The 19038-nt window shown below is 45.3% G+C and overlaps 1 protein-coding gene across 9 annotated transcripts in view; it reads right to left on the bottom strand.

The window, feature by feature from the left end:
* Positions 1-10814: 10814 nt before the first annotated feature.
* The window catches only part of CABIN1 (calcineurin binding protein 1), a 121796-nt gene continuing 113572 nt past the window's right edge, over positions 10815-19038 (bottom strand). For 6 of the 9 annotated variants that reach the window (XM_087768705.1, XM_087768710.1, XM_087768709.1 and 3 more), the window contains 3 exons: positions 18762-18926; positions 16734-16960; positions 14837-16232 (listed from right to left, as the gene is read on the bottom strand). In XM_087768705.1, coding sequence (XP_087624831.1) covers positions 16089-16232; positions 16734-16960; positions 18762-18926 — 536 coding nt within the window. In that variant the 3' untranslated portion in view covers positions 14837-16088. Of the gene's footprint in view, positions 11603-11990; positions 12104-14836; positions 16233-16733; positions 16961-18761; positions 18927-19038 lie in introns of those variants that run through there. The other 3 variants (XM_087768712.1, XM_087768711.1, XM_087768713.1) reach the window with 3 other exon arrangements.

Genomic DNA, 19038 nt, shown 5'->3' with positions numbered 1-19038 from the left:
GGGCTGAGGACGAGAGGTGTGCAATGACTGCATTGCACTGAAAAAACTCAATTTCATCTACTTAGGCATAAATGACTTAGATTTCTTCTCCTCTCTAACCTAGCGATCGCGAACACGCACATAGTAGGTACCATTCTTAAAAACACAATCTTTGCTTTTGCGATGGCAAAACCATTTTTAAACGACTGGCACTTTACAACCTCATCTATGTATCTACGTTTGGTTGGCAGGCAAACAACAATATAACATAAATTCAACATAAATATTTAAATTCTGCCAAGAGGAGTGCTGGGGAGCGTGCAGGAGGAAATCGAAATCGTATTTGAGAGCAAGCACTCCTGAGCAGAGATTAGATGGTTATCAATAACGAGGTCACGGGGTTTGCCACCCCCCGGCACCGCAGTTACCGGTTTAGGCTTCTGCAGGGAGCTACCGCCGGCGTCCGGCTCGGTGAGAGTTAAGTCTGCCTGCAACGCAGGTTTGGACCCACCACCAAGGAGCTCGCAGCCCTCCTCCTCCTCGCTGCCAGCTTGCTTTACTGTGCGCGCTGCTCAGGTTCTTCCTCCTAATACAACATAAAAACCCAAAACAGCCAGATTATCACAGAGCGCAAGGAAGACTCACGCTCGTGCAGTACTACAACGCGTACCTTGCGGCCCATCCTGACCTTCCACTGATGCTTTCCTCATGACTGAGGCATTTAAAACGGAGCTTTCCTGTTTGGATTCTCTGCTGCCTACTATTAGGTTAACTCACACTGCAGCCATTGCCTCAGACAGAGCATTTTCAAGAAACCCACAGGACCTAACTAATCTGTGTGACTTCTACGCTTCTGCCAAGCTGGGCTGAAACCAGGAGACGGAGTCAAAAAAATTATTAGGAGGGAAAAACAGGCAGCAAGATCAAGCAAGTCTTCGGATACCTTTCACATATACTTGTTAAGGACTGGTTATGACAGGACAATTCAGCGTTTAATTTTCCTGCCTCTCCACAATGTTCCTGCCGCACGAATTCTGGGTGATGAAGAGCTAACCTGAAGCCATCTCAGAGGAAGAAACGTTGGAATACTCCTGCACTCTGGGGAATATCCCACTGCAATGGTCTGAGGTTTCAAAGGCTTCTGCTGGACAAAGCTGTGGCAAAATTCCATTGCAGGATTCTAGGGGGTTTTATTATGCCTAAAGTAGGAAAAGTGATCGATTATACTAATTGTATATATACTCTGACTTAAATTAATTAACGTAAATTGTATATACTCTAACTTAATGGCGTTAAGAGTCCAGACTGCCCATCTCTCTCTCCCTGCTTATGCACATTTTGCCTTGAGAGATGTCCCTTTGTGGCATGCAAAGTCAAGGATGGATAGAGTGAAAAAAAAGGAGATTAAAAAGGTCACCTTGGAATTGTCGTGGGCTGTCACAGCCACAGAAATCATTTCTAGGAATGTAAAGGCAGCCGTTGCACTCCAGGGTAAGGTGCAGGCGTCCATGCCGGTCAGCACCACAGGGAGCCTGGGCTGGTATTTCTGCATCAGGTGCAAAATGGTCTGGAGCCAAAGACAACATAAGCGATCAGGAGGACTGGACAATGGCCTCGAACGTGCTCGCATCCCTGCAGTCAGCTGTGGTTTTGGAGAAGCTGCCAGTATTCTACTTCATTTTTAAATAACTGCTCAGAGAGCAGAGGGAGCCTACCAGATGTAAAGAGCACTTGTGCTCTACAGGACAGAGTGCAGACGTTATGGCAGCAGTTTGGGAGCACTGGTTTAGATTATCAGAAACCTGAGGCAAAAATTTGAAATCTAGGCCCATTCGTGGTCCCCCGTTACGTCTTTCTGACCTCCGTGTCTTGTATTTCCTCTCCAGGATGGAACTACTCCTCCTCCCTTCGCATCGTATTGCCAAGGAGTTGCGCAGGGGAGGAACTGCTGACTGCTGCAGTTCCTCGCCCCCACCTCCAGATTTTCCCCAAAGAGTCGTTTAGTATCACTTACACTTTTCTTTTGAAGACAGTGATGTTCAGCCATATCCACCTATAAAAAACACAGTAATATTAAGGAGGCTACAATATAGAGATAGTTTCAATAGTTTTCTGCAGTAAGCGTGATGCTTTTGTTCCAACAAGAAAACAAAAGCAGCCAAATATAACCACAGGATGCATATGTGAAAACAGCATATAGTTGGGCAGGGAAGTGTCAGGGCTTCTTTCTGTTAGTCTGCTGTAAAACAAACTGGTAAAACTACATGTAATTCTTATCACCTCATTATCAAAGCTACTGGGCAACTGGAGGGAGACTGGATGAAGTGAACACCAGAAAAGATTAGCAGAGTTGGCAAGTAAAGCTTCACTGACTGATGGCTCTGCGCACAGGGAAGAAACGAACGTGTCTGCAGGGTGTAAACATACAGGTGTCAGAGGAATTAATGCGCTACAAAGGGATATAATGATCTGCATTAGTAGGGATGAAAATGAGAGCGAAGTAATTTGAGTATCCAGGAAAAAACATATCGGCTGTGCAAGGGCAGCCTGTTCACAGAATTGTAGGCGAAGCCCTTATTGTGTTAGACTTTTAAATGATTTTTGCACAAACCAGAGGTGTCGCAGAGAGCAATCCTGCCTTCAAACGAGCAGCAAAGAAGGCGCTGAGATACCTGCTCATCTCTCATTCCTATGATTCTTCGAATGAATACTAAATGAATTCTGGGACCGTGAAGAAGAATGCACGTGCTGCTGGCACGTGAACAGGCTGCTTCCCGGTGCAACGCAACCGGGGGTTACTTACGGACTGTGCGTTACAGCACCACACGTTTGACACAGATTCAAGCAGAGGGAGATGTCCAGGCTCCTCTTGCATGATCACACTGCTTCAGAGCTTTACTGGTAATCTTAATTCTCTGGAGGGAGACTGGTTCTTTCTTCCAGTGACTCCTAAGAGCTGGAGAACCTGGGCAGAGTGTTTGGGGAAAAGGGGATCAGCCTTCTCAACAGCTTCTCGCCGGCAGTGGGCACTGTCCAAGGGTATGATGCCCATTGGCATCAGGGAGGCAGAGCGAGGGTCCGGGCCTGAAGCGAGTAGTTGTGAGGAGGGAACATGTGTCCGCACAGCGGGAGAGAGCAGAACTGAGCGTTGTCGCTTCAGGGCTGATACTGGGACTGACCCAGTGCTCCACCAGAAGCCAAAAAATGCAACCACCAACAGAACACGGCAGACAGCTAACACAACGCACAAAGCCTTCCTCTTTACCCACTGCCTTCATCCTCATTTGTCTCTTGGGACAGTAGCTCTGCCTCTCCTCTGAGATAATTTGCTCACACCGTACACCGATACGTTGCAAAGCTGCCCAAGCTTTTTAAGAGGGCTCCAGATCTGAAACACTAATCATCCAGAAGGGAGTCAGAGTGCAAATCAAGTGCATTTCAAAAAGGAAGAATCTTTTGTGCTCAAGTTTGAACCTCAACAACAACCCTGAACAGGGGTTAGGCCTGCCTTTTGTTCAGAATCTTGACAATGGAGCCCTAGTGTCGGTTAACAGGAAAGAAACTACGGCAGTCATGCTGAATTTTCCCCACAGGGTTGTCTGCTAGATGGTTAGGTCTCACAGTCTATATGCAACTACTTCACTGCAGTCCGAGGTGATAAAATCACGAGCATATTGGGTGACTCAGGTGACGGACCACTGTCTCCTACCTGGCATTGCCACTGGTGTTATTTGCCGCCGGCCAAAGCGGCAGCTGTCGCGAGGCTGGTGCCCGTTTTGGCACCGGTGCTGGGAGCCATCTGCAGACAGGTTTCCTGCAGAACCCCAGAGCAGACGTGCAGAAGGGCTCCGTAACTCCTGTTCTTCAGGAGAGCCGTCCCTTCCTTGTGCAGGAGATCCGGTGCACTTGCCGAAAAAAAGGAAAAGGGGGTAGGTGGGGGAAAAATGTATGGAAAAGTGAGGGTAGAAAGAAAGAAGGGAAAAAATGAGAGTGAAGGAAAATACAGTGAAGGAAAAAAAAAAAAAAAAAAAAGTAACAGGCTGTGCATGCTTCTGCCATTGGTACCCTCTTGCTGGGCTCAGGGGACCTGCCATCAGCTTTTGTAGCCAGCCGAGGATTTACAGAAATAAACCCCTGAGTTTCCACACCTCATAACGCAGGGAAGACCAGCTGCTGGCTCCCAGGGGAGGCGCGGCTGCCATCTGAACGCTGCTGGGCCTGGCAGAGACTCCCCTTCCCCACTCCTAGGCCTCGGCCAGAGTGATGGGAAAGGTGACAAGGTATTGAGCCGCTGGGTTTCGTTTCCCCAGAAGTGCCTTTGGGTGACAGTGGAGGTACACTAAAGCCATCAGCCAGTGTGTTAGGGCTGACAAAAGATTGATCCATGGATGAAAGCAGCGGTTTCTCTGCAATTCTGAAGCACAAGGTTTACTAGCTGTTCTCCTCCCTGCTTTCAGAGAGCTTCACAACAGCCCTCAAGGGAGCAAAAGGACTTCAGTTTACACAAACCACGTCCACTTAGTGTATTTAACTCTTGCACAGCGTTCATGATTCACCAAGTCATCTTCCATGTCCTGACAAGCTCCTGCCGCCGGCAGGTCCTCCCATCACGACTGTCCTCTCTACCCCGTTACCCAAGAGCAGTCCAGAAACAGAACGTCCTCTGCGCCAAAAAGCCTTCTCCTTTGAGGGACCCAACCCAGGGCTGTTCTTGCGACAAACAACCGGGGTGGACACTACCCCCTCCTCTTCTCTTTCAGCCCTAATGTTCACAAAAGTGCCAGGTTCAGCTTTGCAAAGTGAAGCCCTTTTTTCCAGACCCGATTCAGCTCTGGCCGAGGCAGCGGGAGCGGCGCGTTGATTCTGGAGAGGGAAATGTCTGTCCTCGCCTGCTCACCGAGGTCAGCCTTGAGACCGACTCCTGCCTTTCAATACTGGGTTATAGTTTCTGACTAGTAGAAATGCAGCAAACCTGCTGACTTCTTTAATTGTTTAAAGGTGACTGCAGGGAAGGAAAACTCACAGAGCAAGGGGTATTTAGGAAGGGGACTTGTCAGATGCAAGGTTCTGGTTTAGCACTTACTACCTGACTTTTTTCTTGCCTGAAGACAAATGAAAATACACTTGCAGAAATGCAGGTTCTTTTTCCATTTGCAACTGGGATCAGGAAGCTCATAATAAAGGAGATCATCACTGTTACCTGCATGTCCTAACTGACCAGCTCTGGCTTCTGCAGTGCAGCCGTTGACAACCGTTTTGTGACCCAAGGAATTAAAACCAGTTTCTGTGCAACATCCACATTAGCTATTTCTCTCTTGCATTAGGTGAGACAATGACAACGGCCTACAGGGGGGTGATCACAGTTAGAGTTACCCGACTTGCCTCGCCTCACGATTTGTTTGCCATCCTCAAAGTTAAAACCCAAACTTGCATCTTACCAACATTCTGCTCAGCAACATGCCAGAGGTATTGAAGCCTCAGTCTATTTCTGTTCGCAGAGATGAAAGTTATGCTAATGGCTGAAGCTTGTGCGGCAGACAATTATCCTCCAGCAAACTCTCCCCAGGCTGAAGAACCCTGGGTCTCCTGAAGGCAGTTCTGCCCCAGCTTCTCCAGAAGGTCTTCTTCAGAGACGGCATTAGGCCCTTCAGAGAGCTGTCATTTAAATGTATTTGCCAATAAGAGGTCATCTTAAATAAACCTCAACGTACTTGCACTCCCATTCCATGTTTAGCCAAACAATGCAATAGATTTTCTTCAGCAAATAAACCAGAATTCAGCAACAATAAAAGCAGCAAAATCAACCCTTTTTTTTTTTTTTTTTTTTTTTTTAAACATCATCCTCCACCAAAATGCAAAGCTACATCAGTATTTCGGCAGTAAGGAAATATTCTCAGAACAACAGTATCGCAGCAGTAATGTCTTCTGCTTTGGAGATGTGTTACCTTGATGTTTATATAGCCACAGGAGCCCATTCAACAATGGCAATGTGTTAATTCCATTGACATTATCGCTCAAATTCACTCACAGGGGTTGGCGATTTCTTTTTTTACATGGCTCTTTCATCTAAAAGAGAATAAGGCAGGACATAATGGATGGTTAGTACCATATTGTTAAATGGTTACACGACACAGGAAATTTCAACTGGGGAATGGGAAAACCTGAAAAATCCAGGTTAAGTCTTGATTAGAAGACGACTTGGTTTTGCTGCGCTGAATTATCCCAATGTCTCAGCGATCAGAGCTAAGGACTCTCCAAAAAACTGAGCACATTCTACACTTGCAGGAGCAGACGCTCGTTAGCCTTCCCCAGAATCCTGCTCATGGGAAGCTCTGCGTTACTCACCACGACAAAACCTCAGGTGACTTTCTGTATTGCTGCTCTTTACCTCAGCTATGGGAGCGGTTCCTAGCAGATACTAATATTCATTCACTCAAAATGAAAAAAGCCATAGTTTTAACTCAAATTGGTTAGGAGATAAAATCATAAACAATTTAAGATACATAAAAATGACCTAGCTTCAAATTCAGTGGCCATTTGGGGTGGGGTTTGTTTGTTGTTTTGTTTTTTTGGACAAGTAGTTTCCATTTTATGGAGATAGAAAATGGGAGATAAATGGTTAACTGAAAAACTCACCAGCTAGTGGGAAAGCTCTGATGCACAATTCAGTTCTTTTGCCTGTTACGATTTAACCAACAAATCGATGGTGGTGTTATGAAATAGGTGCGGAAGGTGGATGTTGCCAAAGCCCAGCCGGAGAACACACCGAGAACGAGCCAGCTTCTGGTCCATCGCATTCCGTAAATACCAGCAGCTCTGCTGCTGCTGTTCTGAAAGCCACCAGGATTTTCCTTGCTGGAACAATACCAACCACTGAGGATGGGGAGAAAAGGCGTTAAAGAAAATGATATTCCTACTGAACACCCTGCCCCAGGGATCACACGCAGACAGGTATCACTACACGGAATCTCATCTTATGATCTCCCTCCCTGGAACTTACGCTGCTAACGCCAATTGCTCGCCAAAGTTCATCTATTTGCCACAGCCATCATAATTTCAGGGAGAATTAATTGGGGAATTTTGACTTCCTTGGTACTGCTCTCTTAATGTAGCACAATTTTAAAACTATAGTTTGTTCCTGTTTGCTCCGATTGATTTGTTATCTAAACCCCACGTTACGTTGTCATTTCATTTGCGGACCCTACCATACCCAAGCCCATTCCTTACAGTCACTCGGTGTCCCGCAGATTTCATTTGGGCCGAGTTTTTACCAGCAGAGATGCTCCCACCTTTCTTTGGCCTTTTGCATTTTTCAGTGGTTAACTGTGAACTCTCGAGTTTGCAAGAACTAAGGAAGTGAAGTCTATTTATTTTAAAGCACCTGTTTTCAATCTAAATTTTAGCTTTAGAAATACTTTAGGTCACTAAAGACATCGTATACAATGTAAGCCTAGGGTGCAATATAAGCTGACGATGCCCTTTGCTATCTTCATTGAAACCAAGAGCAGTCAATTGTAGTTATATTGAGGTACCTTGTTGAATCAGGCGTATTTTAGAAGAAACGTTGTCCTCCTCCACTCTCCCTCTTCCCCAGCAGACTCTCTACGCTTGGAAATAACACTTCCATATTTTCATATTCTCTACAGCCACTTTTCCACTTGTCTTCACAGTGCCAGATAACACGACAGTTGCTGCACTGTGCTGTCTTTGCACCCGAGTTCTCGTCACTGAAACGTGCACAAACCGGGCATTGGAACGGTAACGTAAATATCTCCGAGTTTCACTGAAATTGCAAGAAGCTCATCTTACTAAAAAAGCAAACGCAGCAGGAGTGCATGTAAGCACATACTACTTACTCTCTCCTACATTTTAATTCACTTATCAATTGTCTAAAAGTGAACGCCTTAATTTAGACGGTAACGTCTCCAGAGCAGCCATCTGGATTGCGCGCGGTTGCTGAAGGACCGCGTGTCTGCCTCTTCGCAGCTGCCCAGGCGCGCGGCCGGGAGCTCGCCGGGCAGTTCTGCTCCCGCAGCGCGGGCTGCGGCACAGGCAGGCCGAGCGCTTGCCAGCCCGGCTGACGGGGCAGACTGGTGGCCGAGGGGAAAACATCGAGGGATTAAAACGACTCTGAGGCTGCAGGCTTTCTAGCAATCCTGCACTGCTTTCTCATTATTTTCTTACACTGAGAAAACCCGCTGTATTAACAACTTCCAAAGAAAAGCACAGGCCTGGTCAAACTTACCGCTGTAGGAGAATCTTTGCTCAGTTCACTGGAAGACTGATTTTGGAGACAAAGAAACGCATCGCGGTGCATCCAGGGGTGCACCAGTGAACGCACTCGGCTCGCCTGGCTTCTGCAGAAGGGCCCGCGCCTCTGCCTGCTCGCGGTTAAGCCCTGAGCGGCCTGACGGCACGGCCGAGCTGCCAGCGGCCTGCGCTGGCTGCACGGGCGGAATTTAACGGCTTCTTTATGCCGGCAAAGCAAGGCGATCGATGGACCCAGGCTGTCAACAAGAAACCCCTGCACTTCTTTTTGCAGCAATACTTTACAATGTGCAATCCCGAGCTGTTGTTATGTTCAAGAAAGCCAAACTGAAAAATCATCTTGTACCACTGCTACTTGCTGCGAGACAACACATCAGACTCTTTGTTTTCCTCCCAGGAAAGCCCATTTACTTATTAAGCATAGGAAGCGTTTCCAGCAGTGCCGTCTATTGGGAAGCCATAGCAGCACTGTTATTTGTTTGAACTCGCACTGATTACTTGAGGGCACAGCGTTGCAAATTGATGGTGTAAACTCAGTAACTTCCACTACGAATTTCTAAACCTTAATTTTTTTTTCTAACCCACTCTAACTTAATGGAAATCTAATATACAGTCTAGACATTCCTAAGTGACAAATTTCCATATTCAAACTACTGCTTTCTGACATTCATATAGCACGGTGGTTTTATACGCCGGCTCAATTAACAAGTTAAGCTATTCTTTGAGAATACATCTAGTGCCATCTCTTAAGGGGAAAAGAAAATGATCGTTGCAATCTTATTGAAGGAGCTACATCTTATACATACTCACACATTTAGAAGAGAAAATGTGACTCTTCATACATTTTAGTGTGTAACTTAAAGGGAATTAAATCCCTGGCGTGACTTAAATTACGAGGAATCAAAGAACACTTCTAAAGTATGAAGCTTTTCTGCTCACACAACATCCTTTACTAATTATTACTGAACAGTATGTGTTCAGCGCTGTATTAGATAATAGTTCACGCAATGCATATTTGCAAATAGAACTCAGTTGCATATTATTTCTTGTCGACAGCCCTCCGTATCTGTCAAAAACCTGAGAGAAGTAAAAAGAAAAGGAGGCGGACGTGTGGACAGGTCCTTGAGCTAACTGGCGTTACACGTCACGGTGCAGCGCTCGCACGGGAAGCACTATGGCTAAAACGCCTTTGGCCTGCGCCGGGCCCTTCCGCTTGCGGTTAGGATAATATCACCAACTCAAATGACATGAATACCATTCCAATGTTGTTCTCATATGCTTACATCATAAACGAACTTTGTTTATATTCCATTTATACTGGAATTCACTGTTGTCTGCAGGGTCTCTGAAAGAGAAGGGAGAGAAAAATATAGGCTGAGAAATAAAAATTGAGAGGGTGCTATCAGTGTCCCATCTGAGAGCAACAACTACTTCTACCAGATCTGCTGACTTGGTTTCAGATAGGCAGTTTCCTTCGATAAGCCAAGGTACTTAGAGAGACATCGCGAAGTGTTCCTCCCACCGGGATCATATAATTGAGTGCTTTTGTGCCAAGCTGCACACGCGATCGTTTAATTGCGCAGATAAATCTTCAACGCAGGCAGAAGTGTGATTTTACTTTTCCTCTTGGTAGAAGTGCCTTTGTTTTTCTGATTCTGCCGTCAGTTCGTGGCCTCAGCTCCACTGCGCTGCCCCATGACAGGAGCCTTTCTGCACGGTTACGACGGTGCTTGATCCAGCTCCTGGCTACGTTAGGTAGCCGAGGCTGTTACACAAGATTTTTTCCAAGCTTGAAAGCTACGTATTTCTTCCATCATTTTCATACACGTTTTTGTCCCTAATTAGAATTTTACTTTAATGAATCTATCTCAAAACACTTGACAGACCTATGAGTTGCATCTTTATCACCTACTCTTGGGCTCAGTTAGGCCGGTACAAACTTCATGCCACTGCAATGAACTCAGATTGAATTCATCAGGATTTACGCTGATGAAGCTGAAAGCATTATTTGAGTCCTTTTACACAAGAGTAACTGTCAAAAGATACTCTTTCTCTCCCCCATTATAATATGCTGCACACTAAGAAAATGGAAAACACCCAGTAGGCTTTTTATAGGGGAATTAAAAAAAAAAAAAAAGGGAAAAACTTATGGGGTAAACACATTTCGTGTGAAAAGCAAGTAAATAGGGGATCTGTTTTCCTGCTGAGTTGCAATATTAATGGTAACAAAGTGAGCTCTTATTTTTATTTTTTTGCCATGGCCAGGAACACGGGACAGAACCCTGTAAACAGACAAGGAGGATTCTCCTTCCCCCTGCCTCGAATCGGGCTGGGTATTATGAAAAGGACATACGGTACAGTAGCAGAGGGCCCTGAGGAGTAAGCGAGGTCAAAACCAGCAGTGTAGTTTACTCTGTCAGAAGTTTAGATCGCGGTCGCCCATTTTAGGGTTGGGGGGTGAGGGCTGGTACCCCCTTCCCCTCTGTCCCAGGGCCCCCCTCACGCTGCCGGAGCAGCGAGTGCGGCTCCCCGGTGACAGGGGCCGAGCCCGGGGCACATGGCTGCACACACAGCCCCGGGACCGCGCTCCAGCCAGACCGGCCACACGCCCTGTCCTTACACATACGTTACATTTTACTGGGGATCAATCCGTCCGTAGGAAAGATGTTTGAGGTAATGTACAGAAAGGCCCCTTGACATCCACAGCTACTGTGCTGCTGCATTTGAGCACTGCAAGGTTGCAATCTGAGCCTAAAGACATGGCACACAGCTCACGTGCTCGGTATGGACGGCGTGTGGGTAGTATGGGGGGGTGTCAAACACACACGCGTGTTCCACATACAGTCTCTAAGGCCCCAACTCTTTTTTTCTAAGGGTCAGCTGTGGCCAAAAGAAATCCACAGGCAGCAAGATACTCGCGTTCCGTCAGCAAAGCTGCCAGAGGTCGGTGAGCTCCGAGACAGCTTTGAAGACTGTGGAGCAGGGGCCCTGGAGTTGGCTCACGAGCGCTTGCTGATGGGGATGGCCATCCTCATGCACGCATTAGATAAACAGCAGCAGGAACAAGGAGAGATGCGTCTTCAAACCTCTGCTGGGATCCGCCTGGGGTCTCCGAGTACGGATGTGAACGAGCCACTCGAGTGAAGCCAAGTCGTCCTCCAGAAGCCAACAAACCGCGGGTGCTGGGCTGTCACCCTTCGCAGCCCCGCAGCAGCAGCCGCCGAGTCTCCCACGGGGGAATTCTCCCAAAGGCGTAGCCCGGGCTCGCGCAGCCTGTGGTACAGTACCCCAGGGCTACTCCCAAAATCCTGACGCATGCTTCAAAGCTTAGCATCAGTCGATTCCTAGTCATCAGCTAGAAGAAAGGAAAAGATGGCAATTAGCACTCAACACCTACACTGAAGTTCTTACCATCGTCTTCAACCGCAAGGACAAAGCTTCTTCACCCCAGCTTCACATGACTAAGTAGGAGATCATAAGATTTACGCCTGCTTTTTCTTCTGAGCATCCCAATTCATCTACCCTGCTGCCTTTTCCCTTAAAAGAATATGACAAGCACCGGCAAGAACAGAACTGAGCTTTGCGCGGCGTGCAGCGCTGTACACACAAGCTACGTACGCTGCACGCACAAGCCATGTACGCAACGCATTTTGCAGCTTGACTGAAATATCAACACCGCTGCCAAAACCAGAACGGTGAATTTAAGGATGGCGTGATCCCACCCTGACTCAGTCTGTTCTCACCTGGCCCCTCCGTTTCCCTTCAGTCCATTTTGTCTCCTAATCGGCTTCGGCTGCTGTGCCTTCCTCATCTTTTCCTGGTCCCTTCCTCCCTGACCATATGGTGTTTATTTTGGCTGCAAAAGACATTAATTTCATTATTCATGAGGAAATTTCATTCAAATTAAAAAAAAACAAAAAATAACAAAACAAAACAGGAGACAACAACTGACAAACCCTAGTACATGATAAAATTAAGGAAGATACTCAGTATCTTCCTTGCTTTGATATTTTGGTTGTGGAATGAAACATTAGCTTTTGAAGAACAGCATCTCTGAGATGGCAGAGGCCACTAACGACAGCTGTGCCCAACAACATTAATTCTTAGCAAAACACTAGTCCTTGCCTCAGAGAGATCAACTGTCGATGGTCTTAACTACACATAGACTATATAATCCTTGTGCCAGGAAATGAAACTGCATTAAACACAGCCAAATCCCAGTACTATACACCTTAACGACGGCGATCAGTGAAAGGCACCTTACCACGCAACGCCCAGTAACAGCACAGAAAGCGTAGCAACTATCCACAAATTACTCTCAACATCCGATTCAGAATTTCTTTTCCCATTTGCTTTGGAACAAAACCGTTTTTGCTATTTGCCTGGAAGTCCTAACAGTTCGGCGTTTCAGCAGCCAAAAGGGATTTGCTTTTTAACCCATTACCGGCCGGGGTGGAGTAAAAGCCTCCTGCCCCCCGACTCGGTCACAGACCTTACCTTGAAGTTTACGTCAGGCACCAGACACTGCTGTCCCTATAGCTTCTCAGGGATAAAACAAAGCAATATACTTCAGTAGCTGCCGTTTCTTTGTCCGACACGTTAGAAAGACACCTGGGAACACCGAGATCCCAGAAGCAAGGGTCCCCGGTACATCCTGAAGACAGATGTTGCGTTTACATCTGATCCGCATCTCTGCAAGGGGGGAGTTGGCAAGCTGGGCCCATGCTCGGATTTCCAGCTAGTACAACTGGGATTAGACTGCAATGAAAGAAATTGCTTCAAGTAAACTAATAGCTAACTGTGGTTTAACATAATGCTTTTTTTTCTTGAAACTCCACCAAATTGTATTGCCAGGCTTCAGAAGATGCCACATTAAGCGAACACTTGTGTTTGTAGGGATTTGAAGTTCTTGCTCCAAGTACCTTTAGGGACGGTGATCAAAACAAGCATTGCATGCAAATGCCTCCCGTGATCCTGGCATCTTCACTCCAGAAGATGGTTCCTTGCACGGAAGGACTACGCGAGCTGTACTTACAGAGGTGCCACGTACGGAACGGCTCCTCCAGCCTGGACCAGCCGTCCTGCCCGCCGTGGGAGACGGCCCGCGGCCGAGGCACACGTTTAGCCGCTAGCAGAAGGGCAGGGCTCGGAGGAGGTGGGCTCTGTAGGTCAGCCTCAGTAACTTCTCGAGCTTGAGAAAAAGTCCTTGAGCTACCCGAGAGCATAACGTGAGTGAAAGACGAGATAAAAAAAAAAAAAAAAAGGAAAAAGAGGTAAGAGTTTTGAATATAGGATAAAACAAGTTGCACGGTTGTATAGTTTGAAGATTAAAATGAGTTTAGAGCAGATCAGCAAAGCTCAGATCGCTTTGCTGACAGAACAGTTTCACTTACTGCTCTAGCCTTCCTTAACGGGCAAAAAATTAAATCCTTCTCAAAAAGCAGGACTAGAAGTCAAAATAAAGCTCAAGATCAGGCATTTTAGCAAGCTCTGGGGAGAAAAGAAAAAAAAAAAAAGCAAAATGCCTAATACCAAGGAATCCTTAAGAACAATAAAGGAAAACAACCATTTTCAGTGACCAAATTCCGTTAAGAAAATCAAATGCTCTATCTTCATACAGCAACCCATGCCAGAAGCGCAGAGCTAAGAATTTAAACGTGATCTTGAAGTTAGCCATACATTTAAGAATATACATTAGCCAAAAAGCCTATCTAGTCTACTCTGCTTGGGTGAAAGAGCCCTCTTTAGGACTGCATCCTTTGAGTTGTGTTCCATCTCCCATAAGAAGCTGATTTTTTTCCTGTGCTATCTTCTAAAAAAATAAAGATCTGCCTGCCTATCTACAGCTGCCTTAGCCTATTACCAGTCCGTGACGATACAGCATGCCATACACTGTATTTATAATAACTCACACCAAATTGAAGAGCGAACACTGAAAACATATTACTATCGAAAATACCTGTTTGCTTTTACCATTCAGTCACCCCACCTCTTGCACAGCAGTTGCATCCAGCTCACCTATCACCTGTAGTAAGCGAGCAAGTAACACACGCAGTTGCTAATACACCCGAGGCGGACATGCTCACTTGCTTACAAATGACATTTTTTTCAAAACAAATAACCCAGAATATGAGAATAAACTTGCGATACAAAGTTTGATGCTGCTTCTTTTTATCCAGGGTCCATTCACCGTTCTTACGGTGCGCAAGAGCCACCACTGGAATAGTGGATTAATGCTAATTTGTACAGCCAAATAGTCTACGTGATCCCGTTCACCATGTGCCGTCTTTCCCCTTACGCTGTTCATCAGCATTCAGAGATGCTCAGATAGGTGAAAAAGAATTCAGATCACGTCCCAGTGGGGAAGCGAACCGGCTGCAGGCAATCTCGGCGACGCTGGCTGACCCGGGCCCTGGGCCACACCAGAGCAAACCCGTCCCAAGAGCTCTGGCAGCCTTCACAAAAGGAGGCGGCTTCCCCCCGTCCCCCTCCTCCACCACCACCCCATCCAAGAAATAAAAGGACGGGAGGAGGAGTACTTTTTCCAGAACCGTGGCACCGTGCCCTCTCAGACAAACAGAGACAACAGTACAGTTCAACTTTATTAGAAAAAACCAAAAGTTTATACAAAGCTCTGCATTTTACAGAAAACCACCTCCCCCAAACACAAAGAAATCTGACATTGCAAGCTGTATGCGTTTTCTTTTTTCATATACATACATATATATATGTACATACACATATATATGTGTGTGGGCGCACGCGTGTGTATATATAGTGTGTGACGTATTTTTTTGCATGGTTTGCATTCATTATTTTACAAAGTTAACATTTAGTAGAAAAAAAAAAAAAGGATCTTTGTTACCATTATTTTCTCATATAAATAACTTGAGCAGTCCCTCTGCAGATAGATAAAAAACACCTTTTCGTGTCATTCTGTAAAAAACAGTCATTACTGAAATGGTACTGAAATCTTTCAAGTTTTTTCAATACCACCATAAAAATATCATCTAGCCCCCAATTCAAAATGCTCGTCCAAGGCATTAGAAGAGAAAGGACTGTAAGACAAGTCTGGAAAGATCAGTTCTCTAAGCCAGCATTCAGGTAGATCATTTTTGCTGGACCTCATACACTGGTGTGAAATGAGCACAAACAGGAGGCCAACCTCTCCCTCTGCCTGGAAAAGCTGGTTCTTTGCCTCTTGTCACCGAGTCAACTTCCAGCAAAGCACCCAGCAGTGCCGAGGAGCTGACAGACTCTCAGCTCACCCTTCTTGCCCCACAACAAAGCCATAGTATTTCTTGATGCAACTAAAACCTCTACCAGCTCAGCAAATTCTTCCTACTCCATTCACCTTAAAAGGAGCTGTTGGACTAATCGTGGCATGGCTAGACAGACATTAGGCTGTTGAATTACTGGGAGAAAACCTTAACTAGTGGGGAAAATGCAAAAAGACAACTAGAAGGAAGAAAATGCTATAAAAAAGAGCTACTGGAGTGACTCCCAAGGCTCTGGTTTGAAGAAGCAGGAACAGTAGAAAGATGTGAATTGCAGCTCAAAACATCCTTGCATTTACTGAAGTTAAAGGTGACAGAGTGGTCCAAATTAATTAAGTGCCTGGTAAACAATCATTCTTTCCGTCAAGCACCGTGATGGGGAGAATGGCGAAGATTTTGAAGGCAATACAAGCGGTAGTGGTGATAACAAAGGTAATGAAAGTGAAGAACACAATGATGCAGATTAAATGGAGAGTAATGCCAACGAAGATGTTTCGACTGCCAGAGATGCTGGCAACAAGAAGAATGGTTATATGGTTGGTGTTGATGATGGCCAGAATTCATTCATATGTCCATGTAGTCATCATCTTCATCAGTATCACTTTCCAGTGAGGACTCCTGGCTTGAGGTCTCTAAGATTTCCAAAGCTGGCTGACAAAGGCTCTCCTTCTTTACATTCGCTGCAGACTGAGCAGACAAAATAGCAGACTGATCCCAAAAAGAGAGAGAGAGAATATATTGCTAAATAGTCAGGATAAATCCATGATCACCGGGATTAAAAAGCCAACTGGTTGCTATTCCTTCACATTCAATAGCTCTCTTACTTCTATAAAAGATACGGCATCCTAATGTGAAACAACATAACATTTACCAGTAGGCTTCCCCACAGTTAATATTCTGCTAGCTTCCGCTAACCTAAGAATTGCAATGGCTGCACTAGCTCCCTCGCCCATTTTTGTAATTCTTTCTAATTCCCTCAGGAAAGGGGTAAGGACTAGCATAGCTAGGATTTCACCCACAGCCAGTATTTCACCAGTCCTTTAAAACTGGCTCCTGCTGATAACAGCTAGCATCTTCTTCCACTACTTATTCTATCTCTGGTTATGAACTGGGGACAGGAATTGTTGCTCCTTTTGTACAAGTATTTTACTAAGGGGAGAACTGAGATAAAAACGATAATCTAAAAAATTACTGTTTCCCTTTTATTACCTTTAATTTTTGCTTGGTCTCTTCTGAAATGCTGCCCTTTGGAGAAAGGAGGGTGGGAGTGGGTGGAGTGACAGTGATCTCAGGTGGAAATTTGGTGACAGATGAAGGTATGAAAAGCTTTGGCATGTTGGGCAGAATGCGAGTTTTTACTCGGGTGCCATCTGTCTTGTTCTGCTGACTTCCCAAAGTCTGTGAACTGGAGCTGAGTTCAGGCTTGGAACTGGAGGCTAAACAGAAAATAATAAGAAAAAACATGTTACAAAGCTACCTAGGATTTCAGGTGTCAAAGAAGAGGGAACAGTTCATTGTTAGACACACGGCTGGCTCAAAAGGCCTTTCTTTGAGCCTTGCTTTAATTAAGGCTCAGAAACAGAAGAAAAGTGCCTCAAGATTCTATAATGACAACTGGAAACCAGTCATAATTTAAAAAAATCTTACTGGACAGCAGAAGTTCAGTCTGATCAAGCATGACAAGTGGCCAGCGTAGCACCGGCCCATCTACGTCTAGTTAAAAGGCTACTACAAACACCATTTTCCCACTTGTTTCAGATGCAATCATCTTATCTTTGCATGCTCTAACTGCCTTTCCATTCTGTAACGCAACAAAAAAAGCTACTTAGCTTTACTCATGAGTCTTAATTTCCTCCACCATAACGCTGCCTCTTTAATTACTGAGATAGCAACTCCTCAACAATTTAAGAAAAATATATGGTAACACCGGCCAAAATTTCCTCATTACTCCCTTCAAATCCTGCCATAAAAGCCTCCTTGGCGTGCTCATGCCGCTGTCTGCCGCACTAGTTTCCACATACTTCCCAAGCGTCTCAGCTTGCCGTCTTTACAATGCACACTGGCTCAGACAGGACTCGTCTCATGAAGTGAAGTGGGATCTGGCCCTTCCTTAGGCCCTACCACATTACAAAATAATATATACACAACAATAACCAGCAGAAGACAATGCTTTCACATTAAAAACTGAGAAATTGTTAAAAGAGATTTCTTGATTTCTTACTAATAATGCTGCTTCCTGTGGAATCAAAACTATTTTTTTTCAAGTTATATGAATGAAAACACCAGAGTCTATCTCAGAGTGTTAATAATGACAGGTGTCCATATACATTTTTACAGATTCAGTCTTGTCAAATCCATCTCTTGCAGATTTCCAGAACTGACATGGCCACTTAAATACAGCAAAATAAAATGCCAGCTTCCCGATGCTATCCTGAAAACAACCTGCAGTACAACTAGCTACTAAGGGATGTAAAATTGAATTGTATGTTCTCAGCTGTACACAAGAATGTCGGAACTGCCACAGCAGATGAGGCATGGCTTTCCATCAAGATCAGTGACCCATCTCCACGGGCGGCAAATCGTTTCAGAGTAGAGTACCAGAAATATTGCAGTAATCAGACGCAGGATAATCTGACTCTCACAAATAAGGAAAAATGAGACACCCCGAACATGAGTATCTAGATTATGCCCGCCTGAAATACCAAGTTTTACATTTTTTCAATTAAAACACCAACTCCTATTTCTCTTGGGAAGGGGGCAGAGGAGGGATAGAAAGCATTAACTGCTGTAATGCTGTTTTTTATGTTTACACAGACTGAGTCAGTCAAGTTTTGTGAAAGATCATTTCCTTCTGCTAAATATTCCAATAGTGTAATCCAAAATGTTGTCAAATTGCCCCATATAAGATTTCAATTAAAAAAAAAATCAACTTTAAAGGATGCACAAACTATACAGCATGATAGCCTGGTACTGGGAGGTTTTTCATTTGGCTTTGCTGCCATGGTATTTAGAATGTGAGTCATGCACCAAAAAGAATAACCATTAAGGGACGACAAGGCACTTTCCCAGGAAGCTGGGACATTGCCAGGAATGCCTCTAAACTCTGGAATACTTAACTGGAAGGCAGGCAGAGAAACTGAGGAATATGCATCACAGCTCTCCGGTCGATCCATCCCTGCACTGATCCACAGCTAGCCACTCATTCTCAGAATTCTTTGAAGCACCGAAAGCTCCTACCTTGGGCACAAACATGTCCCGAATTTGTGCTGGTCACCGATTCCACTTGCCAGCAAACAGGCTCTGGCGATGGTGCAACAGTCGCCATTTTCATCTGCTGACAAAGCCGTGACTCCTGCTGCTGAAATCCAAGCCCCTCCAAAGGCACTTCAAGCTCTTCTTCCTCTTTATTAATGAAATATAATTCACAGATTAAGAGACATCCTGATCTCTCTCCTAAGCCTCAATCCTTCTGCTGTCTAACCAACTGGCAGAAACTTTTTTTTAACCCTTGCTC

Source organism: Nipponia nippon, unplaced genomic scaffold, assembly GCF_047370975.1.
Source record: "Nipponia nippon isolate SJK-2023a ecotype South Korea unplaced genomic scaffold, ASM4737097v1 scaffold_30, whole genome shotgun sequence".
Classification (NCBI taxonomy): Eukaryota; Metazoa; Chordata; class Aves; order Pelecaniformes; family Threskiornithidae; genus Nipponia; species Nipponia nippon.
The sequence above is the reverse complement of the archived record's forward strand: the minus strand, read 5'-3'. Positions and strand labels throughout refer to the sequence as shown.